We start from the raw sequence: 18939 nt of genomic DNA on the forward strand, positions 1-18939 counted from the left end.
ATCACTATATCCTTCAAGAACAGCTGGAAACTTTTGATAATGTAATCCAAGGTTCATGGTTCTCTTTAGGTATCTCATGAACCTTTCAATAGCATGACAATGCTCTATACTAGGTCTACTAGTAAACCTGCACAATAATCCCACAACATAAGCAATGTCGGGTCTCGTACAATCAGTGGCATATCAAAGACTGCCAATGATGCTCGCATAGTCAGATTGTCTCACACCGTCACCAATGTTCTTAAATAACTTAACACTTGGATCATATGGTGTGCAAGCAGGTTTACAGTCAAAGTAATTGTATTTCTTTAGAATCTTCTCAATATAGTGAGATTGATCCAAAGAAATCCCCTTTTCAGAGCTAGTAATCTTAATACCAAGGATTACATTCACTTCTCCAAGGTCTTTCATATCAAAGTTAGCACATAACAGAGATTTCACAGCATTCACAGTATGGATATTCGAACCAAATATGAGCAAGTCATCCACATATAGACATACAATAGTGCAAATGTCATTCTCATATTTATAGTAAATGCATTTGTTACTTTCATTCATTTTGAAACCATGTGAGATGACTAAATTGTCAAATTTCTCATGCCATTGCTTAGGTGCCTGCCAAAGACCATATAGAGACTTATCCAGTTTACAAACCTTATGTTTCAGACCAGGGATTACAAACCCTTTAGGTTGGTCCATGTAAATCTCCTCTTCTAATTCACCATTCAAAAAAGTAGTCTTAACATCCATTTGGTGCACAACTAAGTTATGAACAGAAGCTAACGAAATCAATACTTTAATGGATGTTGTTCTAGTAACAGGTGAATAAGTGTCAAAGAAATCTACATTCTCTCTTTGCCTAAAACCCTTGGCTACAAGACGAGCCTTGTACTTATCAATAGTATCGTCGGGTTTCAATTTCTTTTTCAAAATCTACTTACAACCTATAGGCTTACAACCAGGAGGTAAATCAACTAAGTGCCACGTATTGTTAGACTCAAGAGAGTCCATTTCATCATTTATGGCTTCTTGCCAGAGGTTAGCATCTAAAGAAGACAAAGCTTCTTGGAGGTTAGCACGATCCTCCTCTAATGTATAAACACGAAAATCATAAGCATATTCTTTAGCAACTCTAGCTCTCTTACTTCTCCTAGGTTCTGATTCTCTATCCTCAATATGCTCATTACTCCTAATCATAGGAATGTTGCTAGTAGATGCGCCCCCACTATTTCTCAATTTAAAAGGAAATCTATGTTCATAAAAACCAGCATCATTTGATTCCACAATAACATGCGTATTTAAATCATAGAACCTATATGATTTACTATTAATTACATATCTGATAAATACACATTCAAAGGCTCTACTTGCTAGCTTAATTCTCTTAGGATCAGGAATACGAAGATAAGCCAAACAACCCCACGTTCTAAAATAAGACAGGTTAGGTGGCCTATTTTTTAAGATCTCATATGGTGAAACTTTTTCTCTTAGACTTAGGAACTCTATTCAACACATAACAAACAGTCAAAAGAATTTCACCCCACCAATGAGATGCAGCACCAGAATTCAATAAAATAGCCACAACAGATTCAGTAAAAGTTCGATTCTTTCTTTCAGCTTACTGTTCATTTTAGGTGAATATGGTGCAGTGGTTTCGTGTACAATGCCATGTGAATTATAAAACTCAATAAACATGCTTGAATCATATTCAGTTCCTCTATCACTACGAAACCTTTTAATTTTCTTATTGAATTGATTTTCAATTTCAGTCACAAATAATTTGAACATGTCAAGCGCATCACTTTTATTTTTCATTAAGTACACATAAATAAAGTCAGAACAATCATCAATAAAAGTGATGAAATAACGTTTACCATTCCTAGTTAACGTTCCATCAAGTTCACAAATATCTGAATGAATTAAATCTAAAGGCTCAGATTCTCAAGTAACTGGTTTATGTGGTGTCTTAGTTATTTTTGCTTGACTACTAAAATCACATTTTTCAAAATCATTATCTGACATTTTAGGAATTAAACCAATGTTACTCATGTTCTTAATAATGTGCTTATTAACATGACAAAGTCTAGCATGCCAAACATTAAAATCACACACATATAAGCAGAAGGAGAAACTTTATTAAATTCAACATTTAACTTAAACATGTCATCAGTAGCATAACCCTTCCCAACAAAAATATCTTTCTTAGTGATGGTGTACAAATCAGCCGCAATAGTTTAAGTAAACCCAGGCTTATTAGGCAGAAAACCAGACACCAGATTCTTTCTCATCTCAGGAGTATGCATTACATCTTTCAGTAATAAAGTCTAACCTGAGGTAAACTTAAGCTCCACATTCCCAATCCCAGCAACAATAGTGGTGTGGGAATCTCCCAACAACACTTTCTTATCACCAGCAATAGTGTATGTCTTAAACATAGCACGATCATAGCAGACATGGCGAGAAGCGCCAGTGTCTACCCACTACCCATCTGATCCACCAATTAGGTTTATCTCAGAATTCATAGCTATAAATGCTTCTTCAATCAAGTTAGCTTGCGGAGCAGTGCTTGGCTTGTTCCTACACTTGCGTTCCATATGACCTGGCTTGTTACAGTTGTAACAAAGGAATTGTCCAGAGTCATTCTATTTAGTTGGAGGCTGCTGCCTTCCAGGTTGGTTCCTGTTATGGTTCCGACTTTGATTATTGTTTCAAGGAGTGTTCTGGTTGTTGCGGTTGGAATTTGAATTGGAGTTGCGGTTCTGATTCTTTAAATTTTTTCCATTAGGCTTCAGAACAACAGTTGTGGACTTCTTGGGGTTGCTGTTAGAGACAACAATCACCTCTTCTTTTTGGTGTTGTTTCCTTGCTTCCTCCTCGATACGAAGGCGGGTGATCAAACTCTCTAAGGAAAATTCCTTAGTTTTATGCCTGAGTACACTTTTGAAATCCTTCCAAGAAGGAGGTAATTTGTCAATTAAAACAACAACTTGAAACTGTTCATCAAGAGTCATACCTTCTAAGATAATCTCCTGCGCAATTTTCTGAAGTTCGTGAGGTTAGGGTTCCACAGATTTATCGTCCACCATTTGATATTTCAGGTAGCGGCTGACAACATATTTTTTGGTTCATGCCTCCTCTGTATCATATTTCTTTTGCAACGCCTCCCAAATTTCACTTGTAGATTTATCTGAATTATAATAATCATAGAGGTCGTCAGATGAACCGTTAAGAATAAAATTCTTACAGAGGAAGTCGTTTTCAACCCAAGAGTCCAATTCCTTCTGTTGCTTCTCGCGTTCAGTCTCTTTGTCCTTGTCGGTCGAAGGTTCAGAGACAACCGGCTTCAGAGCAGTGAGGAAAAACGCAACCTTATTCATGGTCAGATAAAAGAGCATCTTTTATTTCCAAAGCTTAAAGTGCAAACCCTCAAAACGAAAGGGCTTGTTAATATCAGTAGCAGCAGAACCAGAAAAATCATCGGTAGTAGCCATAGCAGAACAGACACGTCTTAAAATTGTTAAAAAGTGTTATTCTGAAAAGAAATAATAATTGGAACGGATTACCGATAGAAGATTTCTGGCTGAGTCGCGGACAATGTCACTCTCTTTAAGACGTTTCGCGGCTCTACCCTAAGTGTGCACGGCAGTCTAGCAACCATGCCGTCCCAGGATAAAACAGCCACCATATACGATACCTCTCTGCACCGAAAGGATTCGCTCTCGTACACCCTCAAAAGCTCAAAGAAAATTTGAATTTTTTTTAAGAGAATGTTTTTTGTAAAAAAGATATATTCTCCCGTTATTCTAATCTGACTTATGTAGAGAAGTTGATCACCAATAAAACAATAAGAAACGTTTTTAAATCATGCGAGGAATTGTCGCGTAATATGTAGTTAATACGGATCACGTTTAGTGCTTCAGGTCGGACGGCGTGCGTGTGTGGTGGTCAAGTATGTGAGTCCTCACCCATGCGCACAAAATTGAGTACCCCTTGGGGCACACTCCAATGCATGACACTTGCATTTTATATACACTTTTGGAGGAGTGTTCCAAATCCATGTGGGACTTTTCTCATATCACACACAAATAAAATTTTTCAATTTTAACAATTCACTTTTAACTTTTAACAAAAAAAATCTAACAATTATTCAATCCAATCTAATTCAATTGTAATTGGATTAGATCGATTATTTTATCTTTAAACCTAAATTTTAATATTAAAAAAATTAACATATAAAAAAAGAACATACTAAATAAATCATACAAAAAAAACTAAACATTATTTAGTAAAAATATTGAATTAAGTATTTACATTTACCACATTAAGTGTAACTAATATCTCGAAACCATTCAAATTTAAACTAATATCTCGAAACCAAATAATTAGAGTATTTAAATAGTAATATAACACGAACACAACAACAAAATCTTCAAAGTGCTAACATAGCATCAAAAAACAACAACAATTCAATTAAATATATTTATTTATAATATAATATATATTAAAAAATATATTTTTCTTAAATGTAATTAGATTGAATTAGTTCCTATTTGTATTTGTACCGTCTCATATACTATCCAATCCAATATAATTAACATCCATCTTATTAAAACTAATCTAATTCAATTGTAATTAGATATACAATTTTTTGTAATTATATTGGTTTGAATTAATTCGGTGGTAATTAGGTACTTTGTATCATGACAGGAGGAGACATACTGAGTTAGTGAGGGCTGGCAACGACAAAGCTTAATTTTTTCTTTAAAACACAACAATTTAGTGTTACGCCAGTGAGGTGCGGTGAATTTCGATAATAAACGTTTCGTGTTTTCCAATTTTTATATATATGTAAAACAACCACTCTATCTTCTTCTTCTTCACTTCTCTTCTGAACTCCATGATTCCTCTGAAAATTCATCAACCGCACCATCTGTCTTTCTTCCTTTCCCAAAATACTCATCTCCCTTCCTTTCTCTCTTCGGTCTCTCACAGACCCAGGTTTCACTTCAAACCCAATAGCCACTGGTTTTCACATTCACCATCTCATATCCCAATCCCTCGCTCCTCGAACCTCACCTTCAAGTCCCCGAGGGTCTCAGGAATTGAAACATTGTCTTTTCAAAATGACGAGGATAGAGACAAATCTTCGCCTCAGCTTCAGCTTCAGGATTTGTCTTCAAGGGGAATGGTGTATCAGAAAACTTTGGCATTGGTGGAGTGTTCCATGTTCGCTGCTCTCACCGGCTTAGTCTATTTTTTGAGTAATTCTCTCGCGATTGAGGTTCGATAGTGTGAATTGAATAGAGGGTTCTTTTTATTTAGCTGATGGAACCAAAAATCATAGTTTTTTTTTTGCTCGTGTGATACTTTCTGCTACGTTTTGTTAATGGGTTTAGCACAAAATGTTGTATTCTTTCAAAGTTTTTTTTTTTTTTTGGTAATAGTTGAACGAGAAGAGGAATATGTATCTTGCTATCTTTGATTTCGAAGTTCGAACATCTATTTGTTCGGTTACTTAAATGGTTAATTATGTGTGCGCTTTTGATTATGTTATGTGTGTATAAAGTTCTGTACGTGGCTTTGTGTGCAGAATTATTTTGGGTGCTTCTTCTCACTTCCGATAGTAATTTCCTCAATGAGGTGGGGGATTCCGGCTGGAAGAAAGACTATGGTCTGTTACCATTAATGACTTAGCATATATACATTTATGGAGAATTCTCATATAGCTTGCATATGATTTTAAGTAAGTTTTTCTACTCTAATGGCAATAATCTTTCATCTTGGTAGGTGGCAACAACTATGCTATTACTTGTGTTGTCTGGTCCTGTAAAAGCATTAACCTACCTGGTGAGTAGGTTTTCATTTTTATTAGCTTATTCCCAAAACACTTCTTAATTTGGTTGCTACTGTAAGAAGGTTTTGCATATGAATTCGGTTGTTTTTTCAGTTCTTAACTAGCTGTTTCCAAGTTCCACAAAAACATTGTCTAGCGTATTTGTATATGACTTGGTAGAAGCACAAAAAACTTGATTGCTGTCACATTCCCTAATTATCTTCAGTTTGGATCTGATTTGTTTACGACTTAGTTTAGGATATAATATCAGTATCTATAGTGTAAGGTTTGGAATTTCTTCTGCTTGGATCATAAGATAAGTTGCTTGCTTCAACAGAATTAATGTTCTAAACAAGTTTATAGATGGATGATATGATGAAAGCATTTTTGTTTGCTGACAAATAAGTTGTGTAGCATGTTGAAGTTCTTTGATGGGTAGAACAGTGATCTAAACGAGACACTACTTTCACCAAAATCGAGTTGAATTGTCACTCTCCCAAGTCGAAAATGTTGGTGGTTTATTGTCAGATGAGTACTACGGAAATAAATTTACAGAGTTCCCGAATCAATAAGGAACCAAAAGGATATGGTTATTGACTTATAGTAATGATATAGCTCCGAAAATATTCCTCAACATCTACTGGAAAGTTTTACTTTGGCATGATTGGTTTTCTAAGAGTGAGCTTGTTTGTTAAACTTTGATGTATATGGTGGCTTAAAGGGAGTGCGTGTTTTTTTTTTTTTTTTTTGGTTAAGCGCGTGATCCTTTTTCTTCCATAATTTGAAGATTTGGGGAAGTTTTGAGAAGATAGTGCTGGTTTTTAGTTTGTTCAGTAGCTGAAATATTGGTGGAGTTTGCTTGTCAAAAGTAGGTTTTTGACACTACATCTAACTTCAAAACTGTAGAACTAGTGGAATTTCACTTCACTAAGTTGCAAATTATTTGCTTTCAAGATTATCAGATAATTATGAAGATGAACAGAGACCGGTTTTTGAAGAGTTTGATGGCTTTCGTACAGTTAGTAGTGCTTTTTTGCTGCCATTTTGTGCTTGTTGTTATGGTCTTAGGCTTCCAGAGATGTCAACAGGTAGAAATGCAATTGGGTTGTATCATACTACAGAAAAATCAGAGAAAGTTCAGGAAATGAGTCTAGCTCTTTTGGGAAATTTGGAGGGGTGATGATTGAAATGCTGCCTGAAGATCTTGCTTTCACTGTTTTTGTTTCTTCAGAGAGCTCTTGAACGAGATTTAAGGCTAAGAATGAACGAGAGCCCAGTTGAAAAGATGAATGGCAATACTTATTATGCTATAATCTCTGGAGCTCTGGGATTCTCAGCTGTTCCAAGGACGATTACTTCTTGTGATGTATCTTTTGGTGAGGAAATCCTGTATGATTCTATATCTGGGTTTGTACTGTATATTTCCAAGGGATGTGGATGGAATGTTGGTGGTTAACAGGGCTGGTTCTGAAAAAGCAAATATCAATAAAAACAAAATTGTTACATGTGATGCATGGGGGTTATCATAGATGCTGAGTTAGAAGAATCTGTTCAGCCTGATGATGATGAGAGGGAAGGTGAGCAAAAAGGGCTAAACAAAATGAACCTATGGACTACGGCTTCTCAATTTTGGTCAGAATTGTCATAGATTCGGAAGCTGAAGTTTTGGCTTTTTGCTAGACTTGGATTTCAATGACAGAATTGTAACATGGATTGCTTGTAGTCCATTTTGTATGACAATGCAATTGCTTAAATTCAAGAGTTTGGTTTCAGTATTTAATATATTAGGTGATTAACTTTATAATTCATAAGCTAATTACTTGCTTTGTGGATACATTTCGTGCAGCTTAAGCATGGTCTAGTTGGTTTAACAATGGGTGCTTTATGGAGGTATGTGTGATTCTTCACTAAGCAAAATACATAACATTGGTAAAACTGTGTTTGGGGGGGGGGGGGGGGGGGGTGGAATGAAGAAACTGCAAGTTTATATGATTATTTATTGTCTTGTGTATTTTATTGATCTGTAACAATCTCTTTGTAGTTCTAATATATTTTTTTTTAATACCATTTTCTTGTTATGGATTATTATACCAAGTTTGTGTTATGCATAAATTTTCAATTCAATAATAAAAAAAGAACTAGTGTTTTGTATGTTCTTCTAGTGTGGTTTTACTTTTAAAGGTTTATAATATAGTAGAGAATTGGTTTTAATGAGAAAAAATTTGTTTTTATTTTCCTTCATAATTTTGTTGTTTTTATTTTTCCTTGTTGAATCTTACAGGTCAGGAGCAGATTGGAAGCTCTCAATTTTTCTATGCACAATTGTACTGTGTTCCCCCAATTGTATGAAATTCAATTTAACTCCTTTTTCAAAAGAACAAGTTTATAATGTGTGTTTATATATACAGGTTCGCGCTCTTGGTGCTGTAGGATATGTTTTGATTACTTCGTTTATAATCAGGGAAAACATACTTGCTTTGGTAATTAATTATCTATATCTTTAGTGTGTTTTTCCATTCTTTGCATGATACTGTCAGCAATCCAGTAACAAAGTTCGTTGCTCATTTGCAGATTACTATAAATATACATGCTTCTCTAACATTCTTGATCACTGCATCGGGAGTTTATACAGTTCCGTCCATGAATGTGATTTACATTATCTTCGGGGTTCTGGTATTTTCACCACTCAACAACCTCCATGTGTTTTCTTCTTCAGTGATAACTTTGCCATTAACTTTCACTCTTTACAGGTTTTCCTAAATAGTGGATCATTCGTGTTCCTGCTGCACCTGTTGTATTCTGTGTTCCTAACCAGGCTTGGATTGAGGGCTTCATTAAGAATGCCGAAATGGCTGGAGAAAGCAATATAGTTTACCAACAAAGGATTTTAGCTTGTAAATCTCTCTAAAGCATTTGCTTATTATATATTGGGGCGGCCACATTAGCAGTCTTCATCGCATTTACTAGTAATCTTTTCAAGATAACATGATTACTGTAATTGTTAAAAGATCGTTCTTAGCTTACATCTTCAGAGTACATAAAAAATAGCAAATGCGCCAATATCAGAGTTGTTTATGGTGCCCAAAATCCAGTAGTGATATTGGAAATGTGGCTGCATTGAAGGAAAGGGGATGGAATAAAATTTAACAGGGGTAATTTTTTTTTAAAATAATAATGAAAAATATTTAAATAGACTAATAAAAATTATTCCAGCTTCTAATTAGCTTACTAAATGTACAAACAATTTTTTACCGCCAACCAAATGGATTGTGTTCTTACCACTTTTGTCAAAATAATGATTCTCAACGACTATAAAGCTTGTTACTCTATTACGGAGAGATTAATCTCACTGCCACCCAACACCCAATAAGAAGTTGCGGGAGGCAAGTATATGTTGTAGGCAAAAAATTACTTATCAAGTGAAGATGGTGAACATGTTACATTAGAGAGAATCTGTTGTTTATGCACACAAATTTATGAGTTAATTCAAGCGCGGTTTAGATACAAACATATGTATGCAGAAAAATTACAACAATATACAGATAAAAGAGACTATTTTACCTTAGGATGACAACAGGGTGAGTAATTGGCCGGGCCCCATCCCCATCCCAATGGGCGAGGAATCCCCATAAAAAACCATTTATTTAAAAATAAAATAAGTTAAATTACATAAAATTAATATACATTATATTGTATTAATAATAGTTCAAATTATTAAATATTATCTAAAATCAAAATGAAAAATTATTAATATGCTACAAAATCACAAAAGATAACATGTAAAATAAAAATAAAAAATTAAACGACCTCGTTGGGGCAAAAAATGTTATCCCATCCCCTGTTTAACATTCGGAGATAGAAAATAGTCTATCTCCCGCCGCATTCCCTGTTTAGACGGGGATTAATCCCCGCCCCATAAGGGGCAGGTTCCCCGTGGAAAAATATTTCATCTCTAATAAAGCATTTTAAAGCAAAGACAACTAAAATATCTTGATTTTTTTAAAAAAAATTATAAATAACAAACTGAAAGAATCAATTGGCCAATTTGTGTAACATCAAAACACCATACACTATATAAATTAAAATAACATGCCTAATTTTATTCGGCAACTCGGTAAACAATCCATTACATAACACAACTGTCATCAATGTTGTCAAAAATATATTTTAGCCAAAACCTTGGCAGTTGCTGCATCAATGTAAGCTTGCCAGCTGGAATGAGGAAAAAACAATAAAGAGGAGAGAATATCAAAATCTAAAAAAGATGCAAAAATAAATGATCACAGTTGTACACATTAAGAATCATTGGGTGAAGATAGGACTAATACCATGAAGAATACATCAACGGATTTTAAGCTTCTTTCCTTGTTATCCTGTCATATCACAGAAAAAATATAATTAAACTCAAGGAAGGCTTGATTTGCATCCTTAATTTTATATGTAAAAGATTCTCACCTGAAGCAACAAATTCCTAAGGCTGTGGTGATTTCATGAATTACTGATGTGGCAAAGTGCAAATAGAGCACAACTGAGAACAGCAAATAAATGATTTGTCAGTGAGAACAAGTCAATTAAACATATAATAAGATTAATAAGGTATCTGATATAAATACACATTATATTTAAATAGAGGCAGTAGTTACAAATCAGTTACTACTTGCAAACAAAAATTTTATGATATTGGAACTCAATAAAATGAGTCCTGTGACATTGGAAGCAGATTATAAGAATTCGGAGATTATTTAGAAAATAGAATGATGAAGCTTATGAATAATAAACACCATACGTGTGAATAGGAAGTAACCAAGAAGAACCAAGCTTTCATCAACTAAAGGAACTCTGCAAAAAAGTAAACGAAAGTTCATAAGCAAACATGTATCTTAGTCATCAAGAATTGTTAGAAATGCACAATTATACAGAGCAAAATGAAAATAAAAAATGTAAAGAAAATAATACAACATACCCATCATTCAATCTGGCTGTGAGCGCATTTGCAATGGCAAAAGGGATATACAATAGTGACTGCAGAAAATATTGAAGTTAGCAAAAGTAGTCACGCTTCTGCTACGGAATCCACAAAGAAGTTTACTTCAATATGTTACAATTGGATTAAGAGTCAGCTTATATCTTAAGCTTAAAAAATCAGAACATAATTACTCCCTGTTTATCATAATAGTAATTTACAAACAATCACAGAATTCTGAAGTGAAATTGTGACATACCATGCACATTCCGGTTTTCAAACCCTTTGGTTCATCACACAGATGAGCCAGTATCATTCTCCCCTGCCACAGAAAGGAATGCATCATCAATGGGAAAGTGGATATGAAAATTTGATTATCTAAGAACTAAAGATCACATAATACAATAAAGTTGCAAGGACTCTTTTCATACAATAATAGATATATTGATAAACATAAGAAAATAAGTTCACAGAAAAAAGATATTTCACCACGAGGAATCCAAAAGCAAGTCCAGTTCCAAGTACAACTAAATGTGGATAGCTCCTTATAATATCAGATGGAGACAAATAATCCCTACATGCATATAGTTGAAACAAAAAATATCAATATGCATAATTATCTTTACACACAAATAAAGGAAATAAAAATAAGAAAAAGAATTTACAGGTGTTTGAGAAATACCAAGCAAGGACTCCGCCTAGAAGTACAGCAAAAGGATAAAGCTGATAGGAAATTCAAATATGTTAGTCAGGCACAAAAGGTTAGGAGACAAATCCCTTCAATTATAGGGGGCAGGGAAGCAGCAAGGCAAGTAAGGATGTAAAAGGGACAGGTTACCGCCCTGGGGGGACATTTGCCCCAACTCAACGGGTTGGCAGGTCGGGCTCGACCAGTCCCTTTTTTTTCTTCCAAAATTATATATTTTAATATTTAGAAACTAAGGATTATTTTAGAAAAAAATTAAGTTTTTTTTTCTTTAGAATTCGAATTTGGACCCCCTCTTTGTGAGGAGGAGAGTTGTAGTACCATTAAGTTGTATGCCTATGAACACATGTATTTATGTCGTTGTTATTGGTATAAATATTATGCACATATATAAATATATATATATCTTCAAAGAATATATACAAAACTGAGTGTAAATATAAATATGTAGTTTGTGGTTGTAATGGTTTTTGAAGAGTGAGTCGAGGGTTGTTTTCTTGAGCCTGATTGGTTTTTGTTTTTACTTTTATTGTTTTTGAGGGTTCTCAATGTTATTGAGAGGAGGTCAATTTTTGACCTCTGTCTCTTTTTCAAAAAAAAAAGTATAAGGACTATATAACTGCATTTTATTATGTTGTGCCATCTTTAATATAATCTAATTCTACTGCAAGCCATTACGTAATGAGTAATATAACAATCACATACTGGTCATGCTTTTTTCTTTTATTTAATATTAATCGAGGAGGGTTTTACCCGCCCCACATGATACTTATTTTGCAGGGTGGGGATACCCTGCCATTTGCCCCGATAAATTTGAGGCAAACCCGGCCCGACATGGCAATGCTTCACAGTGTCCCACCCCGTCAGGTTTATTTGCCATTCCTAGAGGCAAGTACAAGATAATTATAAAGTTACCATTGCCAGGGCCAGTAGCATGCTTCCTTTCCTTGCTTGAACGACCTTGTAAACATTGTGCACACTGCATCAAACAATGAGAAATGCAAGTTATGGTTGCCTTTTAGACAACTTCAGGTTTTGAGCTCTTAATAAGAGCTCAATACCAATATCAACTAAGCCATATTAGGTAGATTGATAGAAAATATAAATATCTTTTTCTTTTCTTTTCTTTTTTGTGAAAAATCATTTATTTTTTGTTGTGCACTATAAAAATCTCGAGGCTAACAACCACAGAATGGAATGGAAAGTTGTTGACCCTCTACAAGGCAACAAACAGGGCAGACAACATTGGCGGCAGTGCAAACAATGTGTTTCAGTAATATAAAGCCTAGCTACTGCAACACCGCTCATATAAGATCACAAGAAGTTAACAAATTCCATGTAAGGATTCCACTTTATTTTTCCGTTCCTATTTTCTTTTAGTAGCAATTATAAGTTGTAAGTTCCAGATCAATAGTAAAATAAGAAAGAAATACGTACTTGAATGAAATTGTTGGTATAACAGCAAAGGCTACCATGAAGAACAACACAAGTCTGGATGTTGGGATTTCTGAGGTATAAAAACAGAATTGAACAAAGTAAGACCATGTCAAAAGCCACATCATAACCAAGAGCAACAATATTAAGTATACATTCCACAAGGTTTGTTTCACATAGCTATTTTTGGGTAGTCAACATACATCAATCTTACCACTAATAAATGGAACCCAACTTAAAAAGGGCATAGACTTGCCAAACTGTTGAGCCCACCATTCAGCACCTGGCAAACAAAATAATGAATAAATTTTCCAGTCGTGCTAGATATGGATGGGGTAAAAAAAACTCAAGGTACAAGTTTACAAATTTTAAATATATTGATTTTCATGTGCATAGAACACAAAGAGTCGAGACATTACCCACAATAGCTGTGAAGAAATGACATACGACTATAAGCACGAGACCCTCGGTAGGTCCATTAACAACCGGAAGAATAAGGGTATTTGTGAAGTAACTGGACCAAAAAAATTCAATCATAAAATGTCTGTAGTTTAACAACCAATAAAGTTCCACTGATAAAAAAAAAAGAGCAAGAAAGAAAGCTAATGCCAAGAAAATATGATGACAATATCAATCCTAATTAGATAAATTCTGAAAAAAGAAATAAATAATGATTAAAGTACAAGCATGCATCAATAAAAGAGGCTCAAAGTTTATGTAGATCCATAGCCTGTCCAACAACAATGCAAATGACTTTCTGGCTGGTTGAATTAACCAATTGCTACTTCATTTCCTCAAGAAATAAGTGGAGAATTAAATGCTTTTACCACATAAAGTTCAAACTATTTTACTTACTGTTCCCATGTTGCACCATAAAATGGAACAGCTGAAATCACCCAGAACCAGAAAGTATCTCTTCCACACATGGAAGTGCTTCCAAAAGCCAATGACTCAAGCTACAGTATAAACAAAAATGAAACAGAAAATTATAAGCAAACACAAGTTCATCTTTTAGAGCTAAAAAATGGCAAGTTGCGAAAATGACATACGGCACAAGCAAGTGCGTCACATCCTGCACACAAATACAAAGAAAAAGTTTAATGAATCATTGAACAATTATTCGTTTATATATAAATATATATATATGTATATACATAATGAGAGAACGAGAGAGAATGTAACACAAAGTTACCATGGTCAAAAAGTTCCCCCAATGGACTTGAAGAATTTGTCCGTCTTGCTTGCTTCCCGTCCACAGCATCAAAGGTCTGGCAATGCATACCGAATTAAAACATTAAAAGGAAGTTTCAAATATGCATGTCTGGGTCGGTGAAACAATCCAGGAAATAGGATGGAAAACATTAAAGATCTATTTTAATCAAATTGTTAGACAGGAAAGACAACAAAATTATCACTTTAGACTGGAAAGCAACATAATTATCACATTTTCACTGTAGATAATAAGATGTTCTGTGAATAAAAAATAGCAATTGAAATCAAATAATAGAGTGGCATCCACATACTAACACATAGTAAAAAATAATTTAAAGAAATCAAAATGAATATACAATGCTTTAAGCAAATATATATATATATATATATTTAAAAAAAAAAAAGAGGACAACACAATTCTGTGTTAACTATATCAAGTTATCTAGCTTTCGAGAAAATTAGTCACTCTACATGTATATATCATCATCACATATAATGTATATCCTATAGACAATACCATACTGCTTGAATAAATTTCATCAAACCTGATATAAGAACAGTAGTAATCCATGAGCAAAATGAACCCATCTTGGAGGAGGTGAATCCAACTGAGGAGAATAAATCTGAACATAAAACACACAAATATAAATTCAATAAACACAAAGGAGGCAAAATGAAGTCTCTTTTAAATTTAGCCAAAAGAAAATGGAAATGGACTTCAAAAATATCAAATAAATCTATTCTGCCATACTATAAAGTAATAGATAGATAGCAACATTTGTGCTAGCCAGCTATATGTATGGAAAGAAATGTTTCTGCCAATCCTAATCCCGCACCGAAAATAAGTATTGCAATATAAATTGACCAAGCATTGCTTGAATACTTAAAATAAAAAACCCCATACACACAAAACAGCTTAAAGTATTAGCATAAATTTGTGTTTCTGCCAATCCTAATCCCACTTTGAATAGATCCATTACAAAAATACAGTGATCAAACATTCCTTGAATACTTTGGAGAAAACACACACACACACGCGAGCACACACACACAAGACAGCTTAAAGTACCAAACTACAAATAAAAATTTGCATAAGGGGTATTTACAGATTCCTGTCTCGATGGCGCTGGAAAATAAAGATACATGTAGAGTGGGAAATTAAAGAGAGAGTGCGAACATAAGTGATATAGAAAAGCATTGCAAGATAAATCTGAAAAATGAAAAAAAAAAATTATAACAGAGAAAATCCCACTTACAATGCCAAGCATCGCAGATGTGAGTAAGAACATGAATCCTATTAGAGTTATCTGGAAAAAAAAAACAAACAAGAAAAGCATAACTCTTAGAAAATAGGCAAGAAGCCAAGAACAAACATTACAAAAATGAAGAATTTACAAAAAGGCACAAAGATGTTAAGAGGGAAGAATATGATAACATACCATGTTCGGACTGAAGAAACCAGAATCCAACATGTGTACAGGAACGAAAAGTTAGCACATAACAATACAAAATAATAATGAACCAAAATAAATTTAACACAAGACATTACTTTTGAACGAAAAGCTAAAGCTCTTAATAGTAATTTAAAAAATTAGAATGACTAGAGATATTACATTCACTAAGTCAACAATAAACTGCATCTGCATCATGCAGACCTCCTCCAAATTTATTACGAACCTCAATTGTGGCAAGAGGAAAACCATGGTAACAAAAAAAAAAGACAAAAAAGCCAAATCCCACATCCTAAATCCAAATTTTAAAGAAGGCTGAATAAAAAACTGTTTCACTACCACGGTTCACTAATGCAATGTGGTGGCCATTTAGATGACATGTCCACGGTCCACTTTAGGTACAAAATAGGGTATTTTGAGTCGACTAGTGGAGAAAATTTTAAAGGGATTATACATATATATATATGGGTACTAATATAGTAGTGATTGTTTTTAATCACTACCTATAAGTACTTTTAGTTTTAGTATTTTCGGTATATGAATAAGTTGTAACTCTATTTTTTACATAACGGTGTATAATGTAATTACAAGAGACCAACCGCAAACTTTTAGAAAATTTCAAATAATTTAGGATATTGAAATTAGATTTAAAAAACTTGTTACACACGTACTTATTTCAATATTCTAAATTATACAAAAATCTCCTAAAAATTTATAGAAGGTCTCCTGTAACTACATTATAGAGTTGCAAATTATTTATGTACCTAAAATACTGAAAGTAACCATAGGTAGTGATCACTACCTAATAATTTCCCTCTATATATACATATAAATCGAGAAAGAGAGACAGAAAACAAACTGGGAATCGAGAACTTAAAACGTTTACGTTCTTTTGTTGGCTCAAATTCCTAATTAACAAAGAAAAGCTAATTGGTCTATCAAAAACATCTTGCAAAGTTCGAATGATATTTCCAGTCCTTAGTGGCAAACCATTAGACCAAATTCCAACCAGCCAACTTAGGATTAAACAATTTACAGAGCCCCGGGAAGCTCATACATCAACTAAAGCTTATGTAATTTAATACAAAAAGGTTAGTGCTGGAGAGCAGACAGAGACAAGTGAACACATAATTTAGCAACTAGTTAAACCAGAAAACGGTAACATGCGAGAGTACCAAAAACTAAGATCGGGAAAGTCATTAATAACACAATAGTTAATGTTATTTATTTATTACTATTTTGAAGAAAAGGGAGCTTACGGCATCCAAAGGGGAAAGATTTTAACGAAGCGACTCCAGAAGGGTTGCAAGACATATTTGGCGAGATACGAATGATCTACTCCACTGTACTTATATCTGTGCAGTGCAGCTATACCATGTGCTCCAATATAACACATCCCTCTTCTTTTCTAAAGGCAAAACTTTAACTAGCCTCGAAAAATAAAACTCGATTCAAGTCTCAATAAAACCTGCACAAAAAGCAGATTGAAATGACTTAATGTAAAAATACAATCATTTTCACAAGCCTACATAGAATAGAATATATGCTTAAGATTAAGAATACCCATCATCATAATGATTAACACATTCAAGTTCCTGCATTTGGGTTATGCTAGAAACGTCTCAAAATTAAAAAAAAGACAGATAACCCAGTACAGGTCCTCCCCCAACAAAGAAAAAAAATACATCAGACAGATTAACTGGAGATAAATACAAATCGCATGGTTGGTCATGGTCATGGATATGATTTGAAAACGTCAAACAGATCAGATACTGAAAAGTTAAAACTTTAACAAATATGGGTGTATAGTATGAAATATATAATGGAAAACACGGATCTAAATTCGAAAAAATAAATAAAATTACAAGCTATACCTCTTTAAATGGTAGAGATAGAGCGATGGAGAGTGGGTATTGTGTTGGAGCACATAAAAAAGAAAGGGAAAAGTATTGTCTCCCGTCCGAAGTAGGAGGAGAGTGATGAAAAAAAAAAGTTGACAAGCAAAGAAAGATTAAAACTCAAGAAAAAAACTCCTTTCCAGCCCCTCACCCCAAAAAATAAATAAAGAAATAAATTTTTTTATATTAAAAACAATAAAAAATAAAAATATGTGAATTCGTGCACAGCTGTCAAAAATATCAGACAAATATTTTTACTGTATGTTAGCATTTTTGACCCGAAATATCACATGTACACGACTGTGGTCCCTAATTTTTTTTCGCTATTAAATTTTCCTCAAATTATTCACATATGTAAAGGACTTCGTATAATGTGGCTAATAATATACAGGCATGAATTTTTACTTACTGATCTGTCTTGTTCGCGTGAGCACCACTTACATGTATATTTTAAAATATTAAAAAACTTTTCTTTTTATTAAAATTTAATAAATTTAAAACAAATCATTACACTAAAAGTAATTTAAATTAAATAAAATCTTATAATTTTTTTTTATAAATTATAATTTATTTTAAATTAAAGATTCAATGGTAACTAATCCGTGAAGCTTTGTCTATTTTGGTTCACAATTTGGCAACTATTCAGTGAGGCATCACTTCAATCTTCATCCAAAGTACAAAATTGTTCCAAATTGCAAAGGTACATTATTTGCACGAGTAAAAAATAGGGGAATTGTGCAAAATGACCCTTAATGAAGTGTCAAAGTAACTAAATGCCCATATTTTTAATTTTGTAGTAAAATAGCACAATCATCTCATTAATATCACATATTACCAAATATGTCTTTTAACAAATTATTATTTTATTCTAAATATTTTAATATTATGGTATATGTATATTACATTTGTTTAATTAGTTTTTATTTTAAAGTTATTTTGATTTTTTTCGTTTTTTATGGGTTGTTGAATGATATACCATACCACAAAGTATATATACTGAGTTAAAAAATAATATACCATCAAAACTTACAAAATTATTACTAAAAAATGTATATGTTATGCTAACAAAGTTATATACTACCATTAAAATATATATACCATGATACAAAATTATATATTACCACTATGTATAATAAAATAGAAAGTAAATATCACAAAAAAAAATTATATACCATACCACAAAAAACATATACACTAATTAAAAAATAATATACCAACAACCTATAAAAAACTTAAAAAATCAATATAACTTTAAAATAAAAACTAATTAAACAAAACTAATATACATATACCACTATATTAAAGTCATATAATCCTAAATAAATAAATTATAAAAAAAAAAAAGCAATTTAGATAATCAATAATGTAAAATTGTCATTTCTCTACAATTTTAAAAATGAGGACATTAGCTACTTGATGCTTTTATTTTTGGTCATTTACTA

The 18939-nt window shown here is 33.1% G+C and overlaps 2 protein-coding genes across 3 annotated transcripts; one reads left to right on the top strand and one right to left on the bottom strand.

Annotated features, from left to right (window-relative positions):
• Positions 1 to 4765: 4765 nt before the first annotated feature.
• LOC133822821 (uncharacterized) lies at positions 4766 to 8920 on the top strand. Of its 2 annotated transcripts, none has more exons than XM_062255263.1 (8): positions 4766 to 5281; positions 5591 to 5671; positions 5788 to 5847; positions 7680 to 7723; positions 8115 to 8176; positions 8242 to 8313; positions 8405 to 8506; positions 8584 to 8920. In XM_062255263.1, exons 1-8 carry the CDS (start codon positions 4898 to 4900, stop codon positions 8595 to 8597), a joined length of 819 nt encoding a protein of 272 aa, XP_062111247.1. In that variant the 5' UTR covers positions 4766 to 4897; the 3' UTR covers positions 8598 to 8920. The 2 variants fall into 2 exon arrangements, with proteins under 2 accessions (XP_062111247.1, XP_062111246.1); XM_062255262.1 differs by having other exon boundaries at positions 4773 to 5281; positions 8115 to 8157.
• A 922-nt stretch (positions 8921 to 9842) lies between these two features.
• Positions 9843 to 17642, bottom strand: LOC133822822 (choline/ethanolaminephosphotransferase 1). The gene is made up of 20 exons (XM_062255264.1): positions 17474 to 17642; positions 16859 to 17067; positions 15588 to 15597; positions 15405 to 15455; positions 14694 to 14771; positions 14129 to 14204; positions 13986 to 14008; positions 13792 to 13892; positions 13356 to 13450; positions 13151 to 13219; positions 12940 to 13009; positions 12418 to 12481; positions 11479 to 11519; positions 11286 to 11370; positions 11056 to 11118; positions 10797 to 10855; positions 10620 to 10672; positions 10289 to 10361; positions 10162 to 10206; positions 9843 to 10045 (listed from the first exon to the last, which is right to left on the bottom strand). Exons 2-19 carry the CDS (start codon positions 16993 to 16995, stop codon positions 10185 to 10187), a joined length of 1170 nt encoding a protein of 389 aa, XP_062111248.1. The 5' UTR covers positions 16996 to 17067; positions 17474 to 17642; the 3' UTR covers positions 9843 to 10045; positions 10162 to 10184.
• Positions 17643 to 18939: the final 1297 nt, after the last annotated feature.

Source organism: Humulus lupulus, chromosome 3 (assembly GCF_963169125.1).
Source record: "Humulus lupulus chromosome 3, drHumLupu1.1, whole genome shotgun sequence".
In the NCBI taxonomy this organism is placed as follows: Eukaryota; Viridiplantae; Streptophyta; class Magnoliopsida; order Rosales; family Cannabaceae; genus Humulus; species Humulus lupulus.